The sequence below is a fragment of the Gossypium raimondii genome, chromosome 10 (genome assembly GCF_025698545.1).
Source record: "Gossypium raimondii isolate GPD5lz chromosome 10, ASM2569854v1, whole genome shotgun sequence".
Classification (NCBI taxonomy): domain Eukaryota; kingdom Viridiplantae; phylum Streptophyta; class Magnoliopsida; order Malvales; family Malvaceae; genus Gossypium; species Gossypium raimondii.
This window is the reverse complement of record NC_068574.1, coordinates 45,029,037-45,045,119: the sequence shown is the minus strand read 5'-3', so window position 1 is coordinate 45,045,119 and position 16,083 is coordinate 45,029,037. Positions and strand designations below refer to the sequence as shown.

The 16,083-nt window shown below is 34.2% G+C and overlaps 2 protein-coding genes across 3 annotated transcripts; one reads left to right on the top strand and one right to left on the bottom strand.

The window, feature by feature from the left end:
- Positions 1-958: 958 nt before the first annotated feature.
- Positions 959-7,595, top strand: LOC105777398 (kinesin-like protein KIN-13A). 2 transcript variants are annotated; one of them, XM_012600652.2, is made up of 14 exons: positions 959-1,190; positions 1,274-1,369; positions 1,482-1,750; positions 3,044-3,265; positions 3,356-3,553; positions 3,765-3,866; positions 3,998-4,075; positions 4,224-4,305; positions 4,648-4,810; positions 5,108-5,437; positions 5,610-5,828; positions 5,940-6,519; positions 6,614-6,679; positions 6,803-7,595. In XM_012600652.2, the coding sequence occupies exons 3-14, from the start codon at positions 1,550-1,552 to the stop codon at positions 6,983-6,985; spliced, it is 2,424 nt and encodes an 807-aa protein (XP_012456106.1). In that variant the 5' UTR covers positions 959-1,190; positions 1,274-1,369; positions 1,482-1,549; the 3' UTR covers positions 6,986-7,595. The 2 variants fall into 2 exon arrangements, with proteins under 2 accessions (XP_012456106.1, XP_052478704.1); XM_052622744.1 differs by having other exon boundaries at positions 1,456-1,750.
- Positions 7,596-8,543: 948 nt separating this feature from the next.
- Positions 8,544-12,319, bottom strand: LOC105777363 (ubiquitin-like-specific protease ESD4). Its single transcript, XM_012600607.2, has 9 exons — positions 11,125-12,319; positions 10,952-11,031; positions 10,773-10,866; positions 10,517-10,615; positions 10,309-10,401; positions 10,100-10,219; positions 9,687-9,790; positions 9,331-9,403; positions 8,544-9,086 (listed from the first exon to the last, which is right to left on the bottom strand). Exons 1-9 carry the CDS (start codon positions 11,884-11,886, stop codon positions 9,024-9,026), a joined length of 1,488 nt encoding a protein of 495 aa, XP_012456061.1. The 5' UTR covers positions 11,887-12,319; the 3' UTR covers positions 8,544-9,023.
- Positions 12,320-16,083: the final 3,764 nt, after the last annotated feature.

Below are 16,083 nucleotides of genomic sequence, written 5' to 3'. Positions count from 1 at the left end.
CCCAATTGCAGACTAACATCTTCTAGAGTGATAGTGCACTCTCCACATGGAAGATGGAATGTGTGCGTCTCGGGTCTCCACCTCTCGATCAACGCACTGATTAGTTTCGGGTCCACCTTGCATCCCCGGCCTACTGTCGCCACGTGCCAAAAACCCGCTTCTCGCAAGTAGTTCTCTACCAACGGTGATGGAGGAGCATGCATATTCCGGATATTGCATTCCAATACCCGATCTACAGACTTTTATAACAAATAAAAAATTAATAATTATCTAAAAATGCATAAATAAAAAATTCTTAAATAATATTTAAAAATTAAATTTAATACTTACTATTTTCATTTGTTTCATCGATATGTGATGCTTATTAAGACGAGTCAATTCTCCGGTCATTGCTGAAATCGTACAAATTTTTACGGTTTAAAAAAATTTTAAAAAAATATTTTTAAAATTATTTAAAAAAAGGGAGTTAAGAGAAACTTAAGAGGAGCTTGAGAGAAAATTGAAATTAAATATGGATTTAAGAGAATTTTTAAAGGAAATTGAGAGGAAATTTGAGAGAGGATTAGTTTGTGAAAAAAAAGGGTGGGGGTATTTATAGTTTTTTTTTTACCGTTAGGGGGGCAACGGTCAAATTTTTTACCGTTGGAGCACTGTTCACGCGCGGGGCAAGTCGTGGCCACGTTAGCAAATCGCGCTGACGTGGCCGCGATTTTTCGGAAAATAGACCATTCCGGTAAATAATTGAATAATGGACCCATTTCGGTAATTTTTAAAAAAAAGTTTTTTTTTCTATAAATTGCCTTCATTTTTTCCAATTATATAAAACGTTATTATTTTACCAGAAAAAAAAAGCATAAATAAAACCAGCAGTTAAGGGCATTTCTGTCATGAAGAGAATCAAACCGTAACAATGGTATATAAGTCATTCAAATAAATTCAACATAGCCGTTCAATAAATTTGAAAAAAAAAAAATACTTGCGCTCTATCTTTTCTTCATCGCAGTTTTTCATGTATCTTCACAGAAAGGGAAAGAAAAAAGAAGAAATAAATAATAAAGAATAAAAAACAAGAGGCACCGTACGTTGAAATTAAATGGGGTTTCAGTTTTTATAATTTCGTTTCTCATGCAGATCTGACTGTAGATCTCGAATCGCCGAAAAATCTCTCTTCATTGTTCCCTCTTTCTTTGGTAATTTATTTTATTTTCTGTTTGTTTTAATGTTTCGAAAGGATTTGAATGCGTGAATTTTGAAATTTTTTCTTCTTGGATAGGGTAAAAATAATTTCACGGATTATTGGAATTCGCCTTTTCATTTTGGAAGAAATTCACTTTCATGTTCTTCTTCGAACTCGGATTTTCTCCAAATTGTAAGTAAAATTCAGCTATACACATATATTTTGATTTCTTTTATCTTTTTTTTTTATTGTTTTTGAAAATTGATTTTGGAGTTTAGTTTTTTTTTGTTCCTTTTTTTTGAAGTTGGCGTGGATAAATAGATCTTAAAATTGGCTCCTCAAAGGCGATCGCAGCGCCACATTGGTGGCCAGATGCAGCAAAGCAATGCTGCAGCGACGGCGCTTTACGATCACGCCGGCGTAGGGTCCTTGCACAATGCGGGTCCCACAGGCGGCGATGCTGGTGATGCCGTTATGGCTCGGCGGTTGCAGTCTGCTGGATTGCAGCATTTGGCTTCTCCCTTGGCTTCTACTGGTATCGACCAACGCCTCCTTCCCAATCTCCTCATGCAGGTAACGGACGCTTTGCTTTTGATTTCCGTATATTTATTTATACCTTCTGTTGTTTTCGATTATTGACTTTTCATTGCTCGATTCAGATTCATGCAATTTGAATTGGGTTAATTTGTATATTTAATTGCCGTGAATTTACTCATTTTAATGAATTATTTAGTGAAATAGCCTTTGCGTTTTCAACGGAAATGTTGTTGACATCTGTACATTGTTCTTGATGTGTCCTTTTTGCCATTTATATTCCATGCCGAGTGGATGGGGGTGCGTACTTTTTCATTTGCTTGAAGTTATGAAATTCGCTTTTAGTATTGACAATTAGGTTGATGGGCTTTTTAAGAAAGTTGGAGTTCATGATTAATTGATCATTCTGATGTTTTTTCGTATTGTTTCTCATGAGGTTTTTTTCCCTTTGCTTTTATTCAAGGTAGCCAGTACTTTATCTTTATCCACGGGTGTACCATTTTTGTTTTGGTACTTCTACGTACCGGTACCAGCTTGTTTTGGTGTATTGTTTTGGGTTTATTAATGTTTTTAAATATTTTCTGGCATATATATATTTGTAGTCTAATTTTTAGTTTCTTCATAAATTATATTTATTTTGGTTAGAGAATAAATTATGTATTATATTAACATGCAAATATATCTCAATTATATCCATATAAATATATTTATATCTAAATATAAGTTTTAAAATTATTAATTAGGTTGAATAATTCAATTTAATAACTTTTCATTTTAAATGCAATTTTGGAAAATGAAATGGTTAAGAGAAAAATTTTAAAAATTGGTTTAAATGCTAAAATTTTGTATCAATCGGTACGGGCTGGTACAAGCCGGTATTGACTGAACTGGCAGAAATACACCAAAATGACCTAAATACACCGGAATTTTAACCGAAACTGAACATAGGCTATTCGGTACCGGTTTAGGACGACGGTAGGTACCAGTATAGTACAGACTACTATGCTTTTATTCCCTTTTGATGAAATATTTGTATTTTAAATGTTTTCTCGGGCAGTTACTCTATCTATTTGTATCTATACTTAAAAACTCTTACGAAAGAGTTGTCACGAGTTATATTTTTATATAAAATCTATAAAATAGCTATTTTATTTATGTGATCTTTAAAACCCAAGACACCATGATATTTAAAACCTTAATTTTACCATTTCAACCAAAACCACATTTGATTTTTACATAAATTTTTTAGTAATATAATCTTGTATGTGTTTAACCGGGTTTTACAATTTACACATTCTGAGATAACGAGAAGTTACTATTGCACTATTGAAGGGTTATGGAGCACAATCTACAGAAGAGAAGCAGAGGCTATTCAAATTAATGAGGAACCTCAATATTAATGGGGAATCTGGGTTGGAGCCATACAAACCAACTGCTCAAAATTCAGGAGGGCCTGCTGCATCTGATGGGTTTTATTCTCCAGAGTTCAGGGGGGATTTTGGAGCTGAGCTCTTGGATCTTCATGCTATGGATGATACAGAGCTTCTGTCTGAGGTATGATTCTAGCATTCTAGGAAACTACCATGATGGTTAGCGTTGTTTCTTTTTCCTCCGGAAATAAATATTGATTTGATTTAATTGCAGCATGTTACCTCAGAACCTTTTGAGCCATCACTATTCATACCTGGTGTGAACAAAGCATTTGAAAATGACTTTAATGCGACAACTAACTGGCAGCAAAAAGAGCAAAGTGATGCAGATGCCTCTGCTTCATTATTTTCTGCCAATGAAAAAGAGATCAGCAGCACAAGGGAAAATAATGTTGCCAAGATTAAAGTTGTGGTATGTCAATGCTTCATTTCTCTATGCTTTCTCATCCTCTATGGAGATAAGGACATCTTTCTGTCCTTCCTAAGGTTAAAAAACTATACATTTGTCCAGTTTTGAAACTGCCTTTGTGCTTGATTATTTTTCTGGGTGGCTGCAGTTGATGCATTTACCTTGCTTTTTAGATTTCCTGGAAAGCTAATTTTTGTCTTACATGTGGGATAAGGTACGTAAAAGACCATTAAACAAGAAGGAGATTTCTCGAAAGGAGGATGATATAGTAACTGTGAGTGAGAATGCTTTAACTGTCCATGAACCAAAGCTAAAGGTTTGTCTATTATCCACAGAAGTTCTTGCAACCTCATTATATGTTTCTGAGATGAATATTTTAGAACTATTTGTGCTTGTTTGATATATTATTTTCTTTTTCTTATATCTGCTTTTATTGTTATGTTAAAGGTGGACTTGACAGCGTATGTCGAGAAGCATGAGTTCTGTTTTGATGCTGTTCTGGATGAGCATGTTAACAATGACGAGGTAGTACTCGGTTGAGCTATTTTGCTTTGTTGCCAGTCTAACATGGTTTCTGAATAATGTTGAGTTTACTATGACCAAAGTTCATCTTCTCTTTGTTTATTATTTGTTAGAGCAAAAGTTTGAGTTCTTCTCTTATTTACTTGTACAGGTTTATCATGCTACTGTTGAGCCAATTATTCCAATCATTTTCCAGCGAACAAAAGCCACTTGTTTTGCATATGGGCAAACAGGTGCATATAGTTTCTGCAATCTTCCTGAATGGGCCATGTGCTATATTTTTGCATTCTACTTTGTATGCTTTAATTAATGCATATGATTAGGCTTTGGAATTTAGATATCACAAGGTTTGATTAGATTAACGAATTACTGCTAGGAGAACAACTAGTGCTGGAAAAAGAGAAGAAGCACTCTGTTCTGAACTAAATCACATAAACCTAAGGCATGATTGTTCATTTTCTCATTTTCCTTGTCCTTATTCTTGCTCCACATTTCTTGTCTTTCCAGTTCATGGTTGTCCTGCATTGTTGCTATTTTCTGCACTAATAATTGATGGTATATGTTTGTGATTTTAGGTAGTGGTAAGACGTTCACGATGCAACCATTACCTCTCAGAGCTGCACAAGACCTTGTTAGATTCTTGCATCAGCCAATTTACCGCAATCAGAGATTTAAATTGTGGCTTAGCTATTTTGAGATATATGGTGGAAAACTCTTCGACCTTCTGAGTGATAGAAAGTATTTCCCTTTCCTTTCTTTCCTTGCTTACTTACTTACGTGTATGTGTGTTCTGATTTATCTTCCTTTTTATTCTTTTTTCTTTTTCCCCTTTCTTCAAGACATATCTGATTCATTTATGATGTGCTGTAATGACTTTGAAATGTCAGCTGGTCTGACTCTATTAGCACAAGCACAATTTGTGTCCTATGCCAAGCGCAGATTTTCTCTTCATTGTGTATCTCTGGTATACACTGGAATGTGGATGCATATGTATTAATAATAATTAGATCATTGAACAATCCAAATGTTCAATAGGAAACTTTGTATGAGAGAAGATGGGAGACAACAAGTCTGCATTGTTGGACTGCAAGAATTTGAGGTGTCAGACGTGCAAGTTGTGAAGGAATACATTGAGAGGGGAAACTCTGCTAGAAGCACTGGCTCTACTGGTGCAAACGAGGAATCTTCAAGGTCACATGCAATTTTACAACTTGTCATCAAGAAGCACCCTGAGATAAAGGAGTCCAAGCGGAACAATGATGTGAATGAGTCTAAAGCTGGGAAGGTTGTGGGAAAGATTTCTTTTATTGATCTTGCTGGCAGTGAAAGAGGTGCAGATACTACAGACAATGACCGGCAAACTAGGTATGTTTGAAACTTTCCGTCGAAAAAGAATGGTGTAGAAACCCATTTCAAAGGTCTATTTATGGGTTGCTTCGTCTGTCAGTTTTTTATCTGGTTTAACATGTATTTTTTTTTTCTTTCACCTTGTTTATTTTTGGCTTGTTCTGATATAACTGGTTTGAATTCTTTTCAGGATTGAGGGTGCTGAAATTAATAAAAGCCTTTTGGCTCTTAAGGAGTGCATTCGTGCTCTGGACAATGACCAGATTCATATACCATTTCGTGGGAGCAAACTCACCGAAGTGCTCCGTGACTCTTTTGTTGGCAATTCAAGGACAGTTATGATCTCATGTATTTCTCCTAATGCAGGTTCATGTGAACACACTCTCAATACTCTAAGATATGCTGATAGGTATTCTTGTTTCTATACTGAGCCTCCAAAAAAATGGACTTCCTTTGATGCACTAGATTGTGATGGTGTTCTTGTTGACTAAATATAGATTACTGTTATTGAAATGAGCAGGGTTAAAAGTCTTTCGAGTTCGAGAAGTGGTAATCCCAAAAAAGATCAGACCGTAAATTCTTTACCACCAAGTAACAGGGATGTTTCATCCTTGTCTCTGTTAGCTACTGCAGATGTAGAAGATGTTTATGAAAGACAACCAGAAGTAGAAGTTGTTGATACAGGTCGAAGGCCTGTAGAGAAAGATGTTTATACTTTTGATTTTGACAAACAGCCTTCAACTTTCATTGGGAGGGAGGAAAGTGGAATGGCTTCTGGCCCAACAGATAGGGAAAAAATTGAAGTAAATAATTCTTATGGTGGTTCTAGAAGTCTAAGAGTTTACTCATCAAATTCTCAAAACTCAGCTGATATGGAAGAGAAAGTGCGGAAGGTGTCACCACCCCGTAGAAAAGTGACTAGAGAAGAAAAACCGGAGAAGATGGGGAACCGGACCAAGAAAGATGGAGGAGGATCTGATTTGTCAACTCAAAACTCTATGCAGTCAAATTCTAATAATCACAACAGCACAAATGATGTTGGACGTCGACGATATAATCCTGAGCCTCCCACCGATGGGAATATCAATGCAATACTTGAGGTAGACCATCGATATGGTTTGTTTTGTTGTGTTTTATTTTATTAGGGGCTTTAAGCATTTTCTTCATCCAATGTATTCTTTTTGTTTGTTGCAGGAAGAAGAGGCTCTAATTGCAGCTCACAGAAAAGAAATCGAGGATACAATGGAGATTGTTCGTGAAGTAAGTAGATTTTGTTATACCAAACCTGAGTCAATAAGCTGGAGGAAATGAAGCTTTGCTTCTGTATCTCAAATACTTGCACACCAATTAAACCACTGTTCTTGTTTTGCATCTATATTACAGGAAATGAAGCTTTTGGCAGAGGTGGACCAACCGGGCAGCCTCATAGACAACTATGTGACCCAGTTGAGCTTTGTGCTTTCACGCAAGGCTGCTGGTCTGGTGAGCCTTCAAGCTCGCCTCGCCAGGTTCCAGCATCGTCTGAAAGAGCAGGAGATATTGAGTCGGAAGAGAGTTCCTCGTTAGCGCAGGTCTCTCCTGTCATCACAGCATCAGACCCAGACCTGTAATGTCCTCGCATGTAGACTGTTTCGGTACTGTTCATCCTGGTGGACATTTACACATTTTAAATACAGATATCAACCGATGAGGTTCTCTCATAAACGAATGAACTCGTTTCTTGCCGTCAATGTCTGGGGAACTTGTTTTAGGGTCTCGAGAGGAAATTCAGCAGTGCACACATCTGGGACGTTCATGGGTTACATGTTAACTAGTACTACAATGGCAACAAGGATTTGAATGGCTCCCTTGGAATGATGGTTGGCTTCTCGAAATTGTATTTGGTTACAAGAATCTGATGTTTTCATGTTGGGAATTGACATTCTGTTGTTTAATGGTGACAGGGAATGTTTTCACAAGGAAAGAAAAAAAATTGAACACAGTGGTTTTTTGTTCATTTCTTTTCATTTATATTGGGTTGATTCCTCCCCATGGAAGCATATTTTGCTTTCTCACCTCAAAAGCACCTCCTCCTTCATGTAATGTTCTAGTTTAAGAAAAATTAACGTTTTAAACATTTCTAAATGTAATGTAAATTGATTGATCTTAACCATTCTGTGAGTCGGAGAGAATTTAAGGTTTTTCTTTTTTTTTTCTTTATTTCTTTTAAAAAATTTACTTATTTAGATTATCCATAAAATCTGTATGCCTAATGGCCAGGCCCGTCTAGGTCTAAAACTCAAATTTCAAAACCTGTTCAAAATTTGGAAGATTTTTGGAAGATTTCGGATAAAAATATTAAACCTAAAAAAAATATTTGGATAAAAAAATAAATCTGCTTAAAATATAAGTTGAACTTGAGTTTAAATAGTCAAGGCTTGAACTCAACCCGTTTTCAAGTTTGAAATATTTTATATTGTTATTTTTATATATGTTATGCAATTTATAACATATAAGAACTAAATCTATGGTATAATAGTATTATAATGTAAACATTAAAAGTATTAAGATAAATATATATAAAATTTTAATAAACAAAAATATATAAAATAATATATATTTAAAATTTTCTATACCTAAAATGAACATGAATTAACCATTTACAAATATAGACGAGTTTAAACAAAATCCTAAGCTCATGTTCTAGATCAGAGAGAATTTGAACAAGCATATTAGGCAGCAAATATATAAACTTGCGTAGAAACACTTGGGGTTTTGGGGGCATTGGTCTACTCCTGGCCAAGCGAGTGCTTCCCGCTAAGGCCAGTACATTTACATTCACTCATGCAAGAGCGCTGGATCTTTGAGCTATTTACGTACGAACTGGTTCTAGCTTTAGGCAAACCTCCTGGTTATCTCTGCACCCCACCTTAATCACTGAATGCCCTAAGCTTGATGATAAAATCATGCAATTTCATTTTCAACTGCGTTAGATTCAATGATTCAAACTTGAGATAACCCTAATGATTCAAGATTTAAATTCTAAGGTGAGATGAATCCGAAACTGAACACAAAACAATGAACTACATCACAATCATTCTCAACAAACCCTTTAGTAATCTCATTTTTGTCATTGGAGACCATAAACACAAAAGCAACTACCACTTCCTTTTATTCTAACCCACCCAAGGAAACATATTAAAGCATCTTCCATTTTACCAAAGAAGGTCAAAATAACTCTTCAACAGACCAATAAAAAGAAGAGAAGAATGGGAAAATCTTAAAAAGCCACAACAAAAACCAGGCAGAACTGATATACAAAGAGAGAAATGAAGATGTTAAAAGAAAGAGACATTCTTATGGTTACTAATATGGAAAATATATAAACAAAAACACCTATTACTTCCAGTCAAACACAACCCTTTTTTCATAATGGTCTGCTGCCCTGCAATCTCATGGCTGGCATTTTATATTTAACTGCTTTCACCTTTTGTACGAAATATCCATACTTTGTCCAGTATTTATATCGAAAAATCAGATCAGAAGAAGCAATCTCTTTGCACACCATTTCAATTCCTAGTATGGCCTTCGAAAGTAGTTGATGAAAGCCGGCATACACATCCGATCAATCAGCTTTCAGTTTCAGAATTTCCTTGGCGGTCCTTAAACGAAAATAGGGCATGTGTTCCTACATAAGCATGGAAAATTCCAACTCAGTTCAAAGACATATAACCAGATATCGTGTTTCAAATGAATGAATGTGCATGTGAGAATATCTCCAATATGTACTTCTGCCTTTTGTCATATATTTAGGCAGATGGACAACAGATTTTACATCCCAACAACTACTGCCCTGAGTACTAGAGTTAAATCACAGAAAAATCAAAATAAAACATGAACTACAAGGATAAAAAATTGTTCCATGGATTTACCTGCTCAAAACAAAGACTTAAGCCTCTGCTATAGAAGTCGATATATTTTAACATAAACATGCCACAATCAAACCTGTACAAAGAGAAAATTGTTTAGGGGGAACAATTCAAATTCTAACACAAAAGGCATATGACACCACGAAACTAGCAGTGCAAATTAATAATTGAATTCACCAGATATTTGGAACCAATTGCAATAAATAGTTAGTATAAAAAGACTCAGATACCTATAAAGCTACCTCACAATCAATTACTACACAATATAAGTTATTTTGTTTAAGCAATAAGCTTATGAAGAACAAGTACTTCGAGTACTGCTCCCTAAAGTGTATTACAACAGATACTAGAATACGCACCCATTCTCCTGTGCAGGAAGATCTTCAACAAATTCTTGTTCCCAAGAACTTATATCAATGTCCTTCCCACTCTTGTCCTTCACTTCTTCAACGAAGTACTTTGCCTGGCACATTGCAACCAATATTAAACAAGTTCAGCAGAAATGCCAAAAAAATATCATATGAACTTTGTTTAGGACGATATTTCTTATAGAGGTTAAGAGTGGGAACGGTGGGCTTCAAGCCAAGGCAACTATTATTGTGAATAAGATAAGAAAGATTTACAGCATAAAGTAGTGGAAAAATGAGTCTAGTACCTAACAGGATCTTAAATTCCGAATCTTCTAACATTTAAACTACGTAATGACCTTTGGATCAATCAATTAAATGCATCTAAAAAAATATGAAATCTAAAGAGAAAAAAAAGATCATACCAGTGCTCTCAGCACATGAGGATCTCTTCCTTTTAGTGAATCAAGATATTGGAACTTCTGATCTTTCTTATTGATAACTGCCAAACACCAATGTATGTCTTTGTGTATGGGGACAAATATCTGAGCAAAATGGAATAATCGATACAAGGAAGAATAAATATATCATGCAAAACAAATGATTGATTCAAAGTGTTAAGATAAATACTTACTTTATCACAGTCCAATAGGCAGTAACCCAGCTTCCTTTGTGAAGTCCATCTTTTGACAGCTCTATAATTATAGCCACTCTCCGGATTCACTAACTGAGCATCATAATTTAGAAACGAAAAAAGTAGTTTAGAAAATGATAGTTACAAAGACTTCCATGAACAAGCAAAGTAAAGTATGGGAAAACTGAAGGTAGAAGCAAGCAACTACCTTTTTATAGAAGAAGGTATTGCAGAAATGGCATTTCAGAAACTTCTTCGGCTCCCTGTTTTCCCGTTCTTTCAGTAATTCGAGATACAGATTAATGACCTAGAAAAGAGAAATTGGATTTGTGTTAAAACCGGATTATCAGCACACTTAATTCCAGTAGATCCTAATTGAATGTGGAAAAACTAACAAATCCTTGCAGTGGTTACTTTCTGAAGATATACAACACGATATAATCATGATCGAAATGAAAAACAACCTCATCATTCAACCAAGCGCCTGGTTTCAGACATTGCAAAATTTCTCCTCTAATATCAATGCTCGAGTTTTCATGAGAGACTAATACCTTTCTCCTACAAAAGCAAGCATAAACAATGATGTTATAGCACAAGCGACATCTTAGCAAATAATCAAACACTAACAAGCAGTATTACATACCAGTTTTTCACAGATAACGCACGAGAAACCAAAGCCATCTCTTCTTCTGTAAGAGGAATAAAAGGTTCGGTAGGTAACACCTGGAATTCGATAAATCAAAAACAACATAACATTAATGCCAATCATTCTAACAATGCAGCTTAATTAAAAGAAGGCAAGCAATAGAATTTCACCTCGTGTTGCTCCTCCTCCGGTTTCTTCTCAGGTCGCAATGCCTGAAGCCCAGCTATACGCTTCTCGTTCAACTCAATTTGAAAACCCAAATCTTTCAACTTGGAACTTCTCCTCTCTGCACTCTCAATCAACTTCCTATAAGCTTCTAAATCATACCCATTAGAAACCTCCCTTAATGATAACATATCCAATGAACTCTCCATTCTTAAACTCCCATTATTCAACTCAGTAACAGCAGAGGAAGATGAAGGCTGAAAATGCCTCTCTTCCTCCACATTATTCTTTCCTTTCTCAATAAGCTCAACTTCTTCAACACTAACATCATCTGAAACCAACCCTTTTTCTTTCTCCTCATCATCCTCCACAAAGATAACTTCTTTTTCCTTCTTAAAGTGCCTCAAAGCACCCCATGCTTGCCTTCTAGCATCACTTAATCTACTACTCAAAAAATTTCCCATATAGCTTTCAACCGAATCCTGACCAGGCTTTGAAGCTGACAACCCAAATTTAAGGCGTCTGACAGGGGCGTGGACTTCTCTAGGGAAAGAAACCTTAGCTTCTGGGTAACGAGAGATTCTCAAGACGGTGCTGTTGGAAGATAAATTTGCTTTTTCTGGGCTTTCATTCATCAAAGAAAGCCTGGGCTTTTTAGAAAGTTGGAATTCTGGGGAATTTGAATATGGGGATTTCTTTTTGTGACAGAAATTGGAATTGAAGCACTCATCACCATAGCGTTTACGATTACTTGCTAAAGCTCCCATTGATGAAATTTGCGAACTTTAAACCCTAAAACCACAATACCCATTTAGAGAAAACCATGGAAACAGATTTGAGAGGCTAGGGTTTTTAAAAACCCTAAAGGATACATGCTTTCAAAAGAACCCTGAAAACCCAGAATTTGAAAACCGGAATATTTCAAAACACAATAAAAGGATCGGATTTTTCTTAAAACTAAAACAATCCAAGAAATTTCCAGAAAATAAGGGGGGGGGGAGGAAAATTGAAGAAAATTTGAGCAAGGAATTAACCGTTACAGCTACTGGCGCTGTAATTTGGATCTTAATATCAGATTTGAAAGAGTTGTTAAAAAGGAATTGAATTGGAAAAAGGATTTTGGAAATTTCGCAACTGCTTTCGCGGCACAAAAAGAATAAACTTTTTTTGAACGCTGCGTTTTTTAGGTTTATGTTTCGGAAATGTATGTCCGCCAGCGGATGCTTTCACTTTCATCAATTTTTTCTCAGTCCCTGCACATTTTGTATATCTCAAATTTAGTCTCTTTACTTTTAATCTAAAAAAATTTACCATCAAACTATTCCCTTTTTCTCACTTAAATACTAAAGTTGTATTTTGTCTCATTATATTCAAAAGGGGAGAATGATACAAATTTTATAGTTCGAGAGTCAATTTTATATTTAAACCTTCAAAAATCTCTTATTTAATAATTAAAGCCTAATCGTTAAAAATTTTGATTATATTAAATTATGTACCACTTTAAAAATAAATAATTTTGTTCAATCTTACATACACAAAAAAGTAAATAAAAATGTTATAAAGAAACAATGTGAGATTTGATAATTTTATTTTGGTTACATGATTTTCACAACTTTTTTAAATCGATTTGATGATTGAACTGGTTAGGGCATTGATTTATCAGTTTGACCGATCTGATTAAAAAATTATTAGAAATAAAAATCTCCAATTCTACCACTAATTTAAACGATTTTTAGCCGGTTCGTATCGATTTCCGATTTAACCAATTCAAAAGCACATTTCGAGCCGGTATTCCAATCTAACTGGCCGGTCCAGTTCAAATAACATTACTATATATTGATGACATGATCGAAATTTTTTTAATTTACAGGATTGCCAAATTTTTTTATTTTTCAAAAATACCTCATGATCCAATTTCACATAAATCTTTTGAGAATGTTACCGATTGAACTTTAATTATTAAATTAAAAGAGTAAAGAGATATATTATTGTAATTAAAAGTAGAGGAAATAAATTTTAAATATACAAAGAGTATAAAGATTAGGAGGGTAATTAAATGATTCACTTTTAAATAGATATTTTTCCTTTTCATTTTCCCAAAAAAGAAAAGTTTTATTTGTTTGAGGAAATAATATATGACTAAAAATAAAAGAAAAGAGATGAAAGAGGAAAAAGTAATTAATGAGTTGGATTAAGTTAAAAGATGTAGTTTGATAAAATATAAGATTTAGTGAATTGTAGTTTAAAAGTTAATATTTTTAATTTAAAATCTCAGTTAAATCATTAAAAGTATAAGTATTTTCTAACAAAATTTATCAATTTAAAAATTTTATTAGGCTATCATCATAGAAAGGGACAAAAAAAAACTAGTAATGATGATAATAATTAAACTAGGCTTTTAAATTGAAAAGTAAAAAAAATAATTAAATTTTATAAAGTATAATGACTAAATATTAAATTTTATTCAAACATGAGAGCTACCATCATATTTAACCTAAAACAAACAATATCTTAAATTCAAATATCAGAATTATTCATTTTAAAATAATTGTATAAACCTGAAAATTTGGCAATGTTTTCAATTAAAGATTTCAACTTTGGTCCTCGCCTCTCGTAATTTTGCATTTTCATTTGAACTTTTAAGTTTGTCAACTCCAAAATAAGACATGGGGGAATAAAAGTAGGGTGATAAAACCTAAATCCGTGGATTTTTTTTATTATTTTAAACTACGGTTATGGTAATTATTTGTTCCATCTGGTACAATTTTATTATATAAAATTATCGTTTTATCTCTATATATAAAACTATTAAAAAGGTAAAAATATAGTAATATAATATAGAAAAATTCATATATATATTTTATGTTTAAATATTTTTATAAAAAATTATATTTAAATATTTACTTTAACCTTAAAAATATTGAGAATATTAAAGATAAATAACAAAGTTTAAATTGGAGCGAAGCGAAATAGAGTAAAATGAATGAGATAGTAGTAAATTTTAAAATTATATACTAATAATAAACGGTGATAAATTGAACAACATCCTTCACTCCAAAAAACAAAACTTACAAGTTAAAAGAATCCCAAAAGATTTATATCTTTTAACTTGATTTAAATATAATTAAGTAGTAAAAGTAAAAATTGGAGAGGTGAATGCGCGTCAAGTTTTTACTTCATAATTGATCTGGTTTTGTGATTTTGTTTTAGAGAAAAATTCAATCATTTTTGGATACCACGAGATGAATGTTGAGGTTTTACAAAAACATTGACCCTTAATTTACACAAGAATTCCAGGCTTCATTTCTCTCCGCTTCTTGTTAGTTCCTCTACAGTTCATCATAACATCATTGCTAAAAACGGCTTTATCTCTTTCAATTCCATCTATACCACTCTCAGCAAATACCTAAATTTACACCCAAAAATGGGGTGGAGATAAAAGAGACTGAAATTATATCTACAAACCTGATGTGCTAAGCAATTCCAAGTCCACAGCTCAGATATAATAAACTCCGTCATTTTCAATTGCTGCTGCTCTTGGTGGTGCGACGGCCGTCCGTAGGAGCGGAGCTTCGAGATTTGCGATTCCATTCGTTGTTCAAGAAAGTTTGTCATTTAAGATCATGAATAAGAGGAAGCCATTGTTATCACTACAAGTACAACAAGTGAGACGAAAGTTTGTCATTTAGTGTAGGTCTGATAATGAAGAAGATTTGGGAAAATTAATGAAACGGAGCGTTCCAAGGCAAAAGAGCGACACGGTTCGTTTTCATAATTTGCAGAAGCTTTCTTTTTGGTCAAACAATGGCTACTCAGTCGTCATTTTCTCCCGCCATTCTTCTTGGTTTAAAATTCTTCACAAACCCTAAATTGTTCCAATTTATTTTGATTAATTCCTCTTTGGTTATTTAAAAAAATGGATTGGAATTTGGAAATTACTAATGTCTACCTGAAGATGATCTTAGAAATCCAGGTAAATTACTTTAAAGAAGTAGATTTTTTGAGTTTTATATTCCGGAATAATCTCTTGTACTTGAGTTCATTTCATTTTCCTTCCCATTTTCATGAACATCCCAAATTTTCTGACTTCTCTTTTTGAGTGCTTAAGGAATATTTTTTTATTCGTACTAATTGTTGTCATATCTTCAATGTTCCTGAAAAACACCCAAGTAAAATTGAAGGGGTAAGAAGAGAAGTGGATGGTGTGTGTTGTATATTGGACAGTGGTCCTTGGGGACCTGCCATTGAATATTCTTTGTATGGGTTCAATGAGAAACCCCTACCTGGTTTAATCAATTTGATAGCCTGGTTGGAACGTGCTGTTGGTGAAATGAGTGTTGCAAGGTTTGACCCGCCTAACAATAACACTCTTCGATTGCTTCTTCATCTGATAATGTCTTTGAACCTCGTCTTGTCAGCAAATGTAGGAACCAGGTTATGAAGTCGTTGTCCATTCGTTTACTCGAGGAAGGCCAGGTTAATGCTGTTATGTCCCTGTTAGATGAGATGAAGAGTAACTCTTTACAGTGTCTGGCATCGAAATTCTTTTATGTGACAGGAAGGATGCTACTCACTTACATAGCATTATACTAGGGTCCCTTGTGCTTATGCTTATAGCACATGGTTATATGTTATGGCACTGCAGGAAAGTTTGATGAAGCGTGTAGTTTACTAGACTAGAATGATGAAAGGCAAAGGGGTTGATTCAAGTGTGATCGAGTGGAGGAGGCCTTGAAGATCTTTGAGGAGATGAAGAAAGATGCAATGCTAAACCTTACAACATAACTAGTAACTCACCTCTATGGATGAGCTTAAGCTAAGGTATTGCATACATGCATACATACATACATACATACATACATACATACATACATACATACATACATACATACATACATACATACATACATACATACATACATACATACATACATACATACATACATACATACATACATACATAC